The 8,919-nt window shown below is 49.5% G+C and overlaps 1 protein-coding gene across 1 annotated transcript in view; it reads right to left on the bottom strand.

The window, feature by feature from the left end:
* The window catches only part of LOC106726179 (neural cell adhesion molecule 1-like), a 52,956-nt gene that overhangs the window by 42,157 nt on the left and 1,880 nt on the right, over positions 1-8,919 (bottom strand). The window contains exons 2-5 of the mRNA XM_014540140.1: positions 8,609-8,705; positions 8,130-8,300; positions 6,991-7,122; positions 5,930-5,944 (exon numbers count right to left, since the gene is read on the bottom strand). Of these exons, the coding sequence (XP_014395626.1) occupies positions 5,930-5,944; positions 6,991-7,122; positions 8,130-8,300; positions 8,609-8,705 (415 nt within the window). The remainder of the gene's footprint in view (positions 1-5,929; positions 5,945-6,990; positions 7,123-8,129; positions 8,301-8,608; positions 8,706-8,919) is intronic.

The following is an 8,919-nucleotide window of genomic DNA, read 5'->3' as shown; positions in this document are numbered from 1 at the left end:
GGCCTGACCCCAGCCCTGCTCACGGATGCATGCCACTTTTCGGTGCACTCAGACATGTTATAAAATCTAAAACTCTCACACAGCTGAGCACCCACACTGCCACACTGTAAACACACACACACACACACACACACACACACACACACACACACACACACCTACAGTTGATCTGGCAGGGGATTTAAGGCCTAAGCACAGCGTACTTCATTCGAGTTTTAAAACGATTAGCTTGGAGCATGTTATGGCTGTGATGAAGTGCAATGTTTTCCACAACGGAAAAGATGATATGGTCAGGAGATGAATTCCAGAACTTTCATCTGGATGCTCAATACACAAACTTGAGCAAGCCCGGTTATGCGTTTTTGGGCCATGCTTTTTCTTGCACCGGGAGCTGCCTTCCTTCCCATGTGTTCTGTGGACACAGCTCCCCGACTGGGCCAGACACGGGAGGCAGGCTGTCAGGACTCAGCCAGTCTTCCTTCTTGGCTTCACCCTCTGCCTTTCTCCAAATAGCCATTTTCTCCTACTCCTTCCCTCGTTTTCTTTTAGCTACTGCTATATGAGCGTGTGGCGTGTGTGTGTGTGTGTGTGTGTGTGTGTGTGTGTGTGTGTGAGCATCAGTGGGGAGGGACAATGAAAGCTGGGAAGAGATGCTATTGTTTTGTCTCGTCAGGGTTTCTCTAATCCTTTTCTAATTTTGACTTGAGGATAAATTTTGAGAAGTCTCCTCATGCACAGGTATTCTTTACATAATCACCCCAGCTCCTTGGGTGGTGCAGGGTCTGCTCTCATGGCCAAGCACACAGCATGCTTAGAAAACCACACTGGTGAGGAGCAGCCATGCATTCTCAACTGTTGCTTTAATACAAGGGAAAACCATGAGCAGCGCTGTGACCCAGAAGTCAGATCCGCAACAAGCAGCAATCTGGCCAAGGGCAGCTCAGCTCCGTACTCACTAGATGATTCTGTGGTTGTAAGAGCAGGAAGAGGCCAGGTTGCTATGGAAACAGGAATCACAGAAAAGGCTCAGAAAGGTGAAGGAGGAAATGGACATAAATTCATAAGTGTGTCTATATATTTAAGGCATTATGATTAAGAAAAGACAGGGATGGTGAAGGAGATATTCTCTCACTGTTTTCTTCCCTGATTTATCAATGTGAATATACTTTAAGGAGATTATCAGAGATTTTGCCGACAAATCACTCTGACACATTGAGAAATAATATAACCCTCATTTACTCTTACCATGAATTACAGCTATTATGTGCTGAGCCCTGTGTTTTTCATACTTGATCTTTAACTCTCACAAATACCTACAAGGTAGGTAAATCTGTCCTCCATTTGAGTGGTGAGAAATCTGAGGTTTGGGGAGGCTGAGTGACTCATTAAGATTATGGAGCTGTGCACAGAGGTGGCAGAGCTGGGATTTGAACCAGGCTGTTTCCAGCTCCCAAGCCGGACTCCTGTTGCAGCGGTACACAGCTTGGAACGACCCAAATGGGGTGGTGGGCCTGCTCCTGACTCAATCAGGTGCAATAAGAGGCTTCTGAGCATGGGGCGGGGTCCCCTCCTGTGGCTGTGCCCGAAATGCAGGGACTTCTGACGTACTAAGGAGAGCTCAGCCAGCCAGCGGCACACCCCTGCCTGCACCCTGTCTGCTGCCTTGGGCATGGGTTGGCATGACACTCTGGGACTCACTCAGCAGCTGTCTCACTTTGCTCATTCCCCCCAGAAAGAGGTTCAAAACTGTAAACAGGGGAGGCCCGGAGCTCCTTCTACTGTGGAGGATGCAGGGGACACAGCGACAGGGCCACCAATAAGTAAGATTGTACAGCGAGGCTCAGTCAGATGATAAAGGCTGGGACTGACCAGGTGACATCATTGTCAGGCTTAGTGGCACTGCTCATGGGCGGGCGAGCACAGCTTGTGAACACCATGATGTTTTGTGCGAGGAGGTCAGGGGAGAGCAAGTAGCCCTCCTGGTTTATAGAGGAGAGAAAACGAGGCCCACTGTGGAGGTGAATAATGTGCCTACGGCCTGGCACATCTGCAAGCAGACAATGCTTATTTTCCCACAAATATTTACGAGAAATGTATGCATTTATGAAAAAAGCAAAAGGTCTAGGCTTTGCTTTCTAATTTCAGTGTCTGAATCCAACTGTGCCAATTAAAATGAAAGTGAAAACACAACACCCGCGAGGCATTTCTTATGAGCCTGCAGATAGAGTTTTCTGGGCAAATTCCTTTGGCCTCTCTGAATATCAGCTCGGGTCCAGCTCATTAAGCAGCCAGCACTGGGCCGGGATGCAGCAGCCTCAGGAGCCTGCCCGCAGCATATTCGGTCCAGAACCACACCCCTCACTTGCCTCCCCTCGGGGAGTGCTGCCGCCCAGGAATCGGGGAGGCCCTGTGCCTATTTCTCTTCTCGTTTTCTTCTCTACAACCCGGCGCTGCTTTCCGCCAACAGAGTTGAGTTATCACCTGGTGAAGGTGATAACACTAGGCAGACCCACTGTGGCTGGTGGCAAGCAACCTGCAGAGAGATGGATGAAGAAAATGATACTCACTATCTGGGTGAGACAATGGGACAGGAGTGGAAGAGCTAGCAGGAGCCACTGAGAAAAGAAAAATGAAGGTGAAAAAAAGAGATAAAAGATCATCAAGGCGTACAGATGCTGCATGAAAAAAACGGGAGAGCCAACGGTGGGACGTCAGTACAAGAAGCTGCAGTGAGTTAAAACGGGCAAGAAGAACACGGTGCTCGAGAACAGGTGGCTGGAGGACCAGCAGAGAGCAGGGCCATAGACCTGTGTGCCTGCCACGCCTGCAGCTCAGGTAAGGGACTGGGCCAGGAACAGCTTCAGAGGCCTGCGACCCTGCTGAAAACAAACGGCCGACTCAGCAGGGGCAGCTGTCCCCAGGGGAGTGGAGAGACAGGAGGAAAGGGAAAAGAGAAGGCCGGCTTTCTATTTTAGGTGTCTCTATGTGTGTTTGTATATAGATATATATTTATGCTGACACATATAATTGTAGCAAAACCTCTATGTCTCTCCCTAATTTCAATGTCTGAATAAAGTGAAAATGACGGTCCTACTTATTAATGTTTACTACCGATCGAGGTTCATGATTGTTTGGCATCTGGATGAGAAAAACCTCTGCTGCCCTCCAAAAAAAATCCCTACAGAATGTGATTCTCTGGATGCTGCTTTGTGTATGGAGAGCAATGCAAATAATACTGTTATTCTTGCTAAAGAAGTAACTCTAACCAATGTTAGCATGGAAAACGGGCAGAGATGGTGCATCCAAAACATTTGGACAGCTCTTCAGTTTTCCACTGGCAAATCTCCCCACCCAGATCACAAAACAAAGTCCCTCTGAGAGCTGGATGAAAATTAGGAAAAACGTCACCGTGTCCTCAACATTGCCTTGGTCTTCCTTTAACCTTCCAGATGTGGGGACCTCATTAAACCATGCAAGTACAATGTCACTGGGGTCAGAGCAAGGTAGGCTACTAACTCATCATGATTTGATGGTCTGGTTAATTCAGGTAAAAGTGTATCTCTTTCTCTATTTTTTTTTTTGGCTTGAGTTGTTTGCATAACTGTCTATATTATTGTGGCAAAGGGACTGAGTTGTATGTGCTTTAATCACAATTTACAGTGCATCACCCCCCCCCCCCCCCCGCCAAGGCAATCAGAAGTCGTCAGCTGTTCACCTGAGAGTGTCTTAACAGCGTGAAGACATTGGTCCTAAAAATACATGTGACAGAGGTGCTTTCCTAGGTTGGAGTTCCATCTGTTTGTTTAAAGCCATAGCTTCCTCATAACCTTTACACACACATTTATGAACTTCACACAAGAACCTCCAAACAGGTGAGCCAAGCTTTCTAATCCAGCAGCTCAGAAGCAGGAGTCCTTGAGGTATTTGTGCTCTCTGGCTAGTTCCATCTGCTCATCCCTGCTTTGACATATTCATGCCTCTGAATGTGGAGAAGTCTATTATGGAACCGAGAAAGCAACCCCAGTATTGAGACATCTCAACGAACTTCAAGTGATGAGGTAATGTGAAATGCACTGGCCCTCGCCTAGCTCTCCCATCCAGGGCTGGCAGCGATGGCTCTCTGTCCAGTGTGCTAGCTCCGTTGATCCTGTACCTTCACTCCCTTGGGGTGAGGGTGCACCCAGCACCCAAATCTGGGGCTGTGTGTAGTTCTCTTTGTCTAAAAGAAGTTTGCCTTTTCGTTTTTAAACTGTAATTTTATTAAATGATTAAGAAAACTAACTGTTCATGCCACTAGCAATGCCTGCTACTGCATTACTCATGATCTACTTGGAATGCAGAGCTGACCCCACCATTTCCTACAGGGCCTCCTGGGATCTTGGTTAATTACCTATTTTCATATATCAGACAACAAACAACAAGGTCTGGAGGTCTCCTTTAAAAAAAATTAAACACTGACTTTCAAAGCAGCATCTGCTATGGGAATTCTCACCTTTACAAGGGCTGAGCTGGCAATGAATGAAAACCACTTATAGTCTTTGAAGTTCAAGGCCAGTGACTCCAATTCAGTTCTCAGAACCTAGTTACTGGTGAGAAACTCAAAGGGGCCTCCCCACAGCCTCCCTCTCAGCAAGGTAACTAAGCCCACATGGAGTACTGATAACCCACATCTAGAAGAGCAGGAACCGAAGATCAGGCTAAGGACGGTGTCAGGACCCGGACTGTGTTACACCCAGAGTGGTGCCTGCCTTCTGCAAGCAGCTGCCAGCCCAGAGCAGACAGCTGTCAGTCCCACCTCACAGCTCCACCCCTTCCTGTCTCCTGCCAGAACTGGTTCATTCAGAGCCACCTCTGCTGAGATAGTTAATTTAACACTTGCTGAAGATCTCAGAACGCCTACACCGAGCTACTTAGTTTCTGCTGTTGCTGCAAAATTTCTGAATTCATTTTTAAAAGATAAGCTTCCCTGAGTGTCTTTCAGGAACGAGGAGGTTTTTATGAAAAGAGTGTTCAGCTCTCTGAATACCTTTCTTCTAAGTCTCTTTGGGTACTACTTCCCCCCCCTATTCTGAGCACAGCCTAGGAAGGGGCCAGGCCACAGGGACTGACACGCGGGCATCTGACCAGGCAGGGAGATCGCATCACAGCTCTGCTCCCAGAACCGCGGGCCAGCTTCCTGCCACCCTTGCTCCCTGAATTTGCAGTAACAGCTTACACAATCAGGGTCCTTCCCAGGAAGAATCACCCCTCTCTACATGCTTGGCAGTAGAGTTACTAAGTAGCTGGTTAGTTTTCCCCAACATAGAAATGGAAGTTTGCAAGTACCTCCTGCTTTAGTAAAGAACAGGGTTGACTGAGCTGGGGTCTCACTCCCGGCAGCCCCCTGCAGGACATGCCATGGATTGGAATCCAACCTCATGCTATGCCCTGACAGACAGAACGAGGGCAGGAGAGCTCGATTCTTCTATCTCCTAAAAGCAAATGTGGAAATCCTTTCAAATTCTTTTTCCTGTGAAGGGATTTTGAATCGAGGCCTGGTGATGATGTGGTCACTTTTCTGGCATCCTGGCTAAAGATGAGGTGGGGCTATAGTGTGTTATTAAGAGATCACCTGCAGATGCACACTACGCTTGGCTTGGCAAACATCACTGCTGCCACAGCGTAAATGTCACACACAGAAATTAATACATAAACCAACTTCAAAAGACACAAAAGCTTCATGCTCTAAAACAGAAGGAGGGTTAGCTTCCGGGAGTAACCGATGGACATTAACCGGCACACAGCTAGGCTATGGTCAGTGTGGTTAGGGCCCGGACAGCAGCATCTACTTCAGCCCCTAGGGGACAGAAGAGACTGGAACTAAATTAATAACTAGGACAGAGATGCTAATGCCATGGGAACAAGTAGCAAGGTATGAAGAGGCACTTACGTGGAACAGGGGTATCTGCATTTCCCATGGATGGAACACAGATGGAAAGAAAAGACAAGAGATAGACCCAAGGGGGGCGGCGGGGGGAGGAAACAGATGTAAAAGAAATGACTAGGATCGCAGAACACAGGGCACTGGAAATTCAAATTATCAAATTATTTCACATCCAGAAAGAAGCAATTCCTGTGGGAGGAAGATAAGACAGGCTTTCTACTTTTTGGAAGAGTAAGGGGATCTCTTTCCAGGTCCCCAGTTTCAAAGAGAAGACAGCAAAGATCCCCGTCTGCTTTATAATTCCAGGAGTCAGCAGCCTGGGCCTCTGGGACCACTTGTGGAGTCTGTTCTCCACGGGGTCTCCTGCTCCTCCCAGGGCGGGCCTGTGGAAGGCTACCTAGAGCAGGGCTTGCCCCAGAGCTGGCTGTCCTGGGGGACGAGCGAAAGGAGGGCAGGCAGAGTGAGGGAAAGTGGGGATGACAGAGGGAAACAGAAATGCATCCCTGAATGGAACCGGGAAGAAGCGACTGGAAGTGTGAGAGGGAGGGAGACCCTGAGGTGCGTTCCTGGTGTGGGAAGGGAGGGGGAGCCAAAAGTCAAAGGCCTCCGCATCCTTTTCCCTTTGCTTTGCTGGGATTATGCCTCCGCTCCTCCTCCATCCCCAGCACCCCCTGCTTTTCTCTACGTTAATATCTCTGCTGCATCAACAGTCCCACAGCTCATTATGGGAACTGTCACTGTCGTTACCCTCATCCTTCAATCACAGGTGCTGAGGGCCTTTGTGACCTGTGTCAAAAAGCAAATCCCCAACCCCCCACTGCACACGCCCTCTAACAACCCCGGCTGTCAGTCTATGACAGTGTCACCAAGACCCCGAGAAAGAGGATAAAGGGACTGGGTGTCAGTCATCACTGAGGGCCAGAGAGCGGGGAGGTGGGGCCACCTCCAGCAGAGGCATCTGAAAGACAAAAGGCTGTCATCTGAACAATGGGTGGCCAGCTCAGGGTCCCCCAAGGCCCCCAGAAGAAGGGGAGCGGGGGAGAGGCAGGGCAGCTGGCTCTACTTACGGACTGGCTGCGTCTTGAACTCGGAGGCTGCGCTGATCTCGCCCAGACCCTTGCCGTTGAGGGCTGCCAGTCGCACTGTGTACGTCGTCTCAGGCTTCAGGCCCATGATGGTGACGATGCCTTCCATGCTGGCTGTTGAGAGAACATGGAAAGGATCACAAATGATAAGAAGCCTATCGGTGAAATGGTGCAGCCGCTGTAGGAAACACTATGGTGGGTCGTCAAAAAATTAAACACAGAATTATCACTGGATCCAGCAATTCTACTTCTAGGACTACGCACAGAAGGATTGAAGCAGAGACCTGGGCAGATATCTACACACCCACGCTCACAGCATTGCTCACAGGAGCCAAAAGGTGGGGGCACCCAGGTGTTCCCGGACACATGAATGGAAAAATAAAATGTGGTGCACACGTACGATGGAACATTATTCAGCTTTAAAAAGGAGGAAAATTCTGACACGTACTACATAAATGAACCTCAAGGACATGATGCTACGTGAAATGAACCAGACACAAAAGGATAAATACTGTATGATTCCACTTACACGAAGTACCTAGGAGAGTCAACTACAGAGAGACAGAAAGGGGAGCGGTGGCTGCCTGGAGCTGGGCAGGAGGGGAGGGGAGTTAGTGTTTCATGGGTAGAGTTTGGGATGATAAAGCTCTGGAGATGGACCCTGGTGATGGTTGCACAACAACGAGACTGGACTTAATGCCACTGAACTGTACCCTTAAAATGGTACATTTTATGTTGTATATGTTTTACTACAATAACACATAACTACATGCGGAGCAGGGTGGACTGGCCTCGCCAGGTTGTCACACCGAAGCAGGGCTTCTGCGTGGCAGGTGGTTGGGATGGCCCCTCCATCCTGCAGGGTCACAGGAACCAGGTTCTGAAGTGCCAGGGTACAGAGGCCAACAAGTCTACGTGAGACGTGACCGTTCGATGTTGCAGCATAGGGACATGAACGGATGGCAGGTGACAGCTCCTGGCCACCCCCAGTAGGTGAGAGTGGTGTGCTACCCTACCCTGTGGGCAGTCAGGGTGTCCGGATCTGGTGAAGGCAGGGGTGAATGTGTGCCCAGAACCAAGGGACTCCTCATTCTGAAGGAAACAGACTTTTCCAGACTCACCTTCCTTGGCATCGTACCACTTGGAGTGCCACATTTCCTCGCCCACTGCTTTCCACTCAGCCTTGTATTTGAGGATGGGCACCCCACCTGTGGCCTCGGGCTCATCAAACTGCACCTGTGCTGTGCTCGAATATGGCTCTACCTGGTCGATGGATGGTGAGGATGGGGTGTCTGTGGGGAGAACACAGGTGAAGGCCCAAGTGAGCTTCAGGCTGGACACAATTCGCAATTACGTCTTTGCGGTTTCTGCTCAGTCTTGAAGTCTTGTTGCCTGTATCCTATCCTCCCTGCCTGCCTCCCCACACGATTCTCTCCCCACATGCTCCATGCCCCGATCCTCAAGTCTCCATCGCTCCCTGCTTCCTCCTCAGGCTTTGCTGACCTGGGGCCTCTCTTCTCACTTTCCTGGCACCACTCAAGGACACCAAATGGGCCAGCAAGGGTTTTAAAAAGGGGGTGCAGCCGTAAGGGGTGCTCACCTGCTTGGACAAGGATGAATTCCAGAGACTCCTGTCCAATGCGGTTCACTGCGGTGCAGTTGTAGTTTCCAAAATCATTTTCCGAGTCCGGGGTCACCTTGAGAGAGAAGGAGCTCTTGGTTTACATGCCCATGGGATGGTTACAGCCTCAGGCCCTTATTTATTGGATTAAATTAGCAAAAAATAGAAGTAGTAAAGCAGGAATCATTGGCTCCACCCAAGCCTTAAGCCAGAGAGGAGAACAGAGAAGGGGCTGTGGAAGAAGACACTCTGTCTTCCAGGCCCTGGGGTTGCCCAGGAGACACAGGGGC

Source organism: Myotis brandtii, unplaced genomic scaffold, assembly GCF_000412655.1.
Source record: "Myotis brandtii unplaced genomic scaffold, ASM41265v1 scaffold105, whole genome shotgun sequence".
Lineage (NCBI taxonomy): Eukaryota > Metazoa > Chordata > Mammalia > Chiroptera > Vespertilionidae > Myotis > Myotis brandtii.
This window is presented reverse-complemented; position numbering and strand designations above follow the sequence as displayed.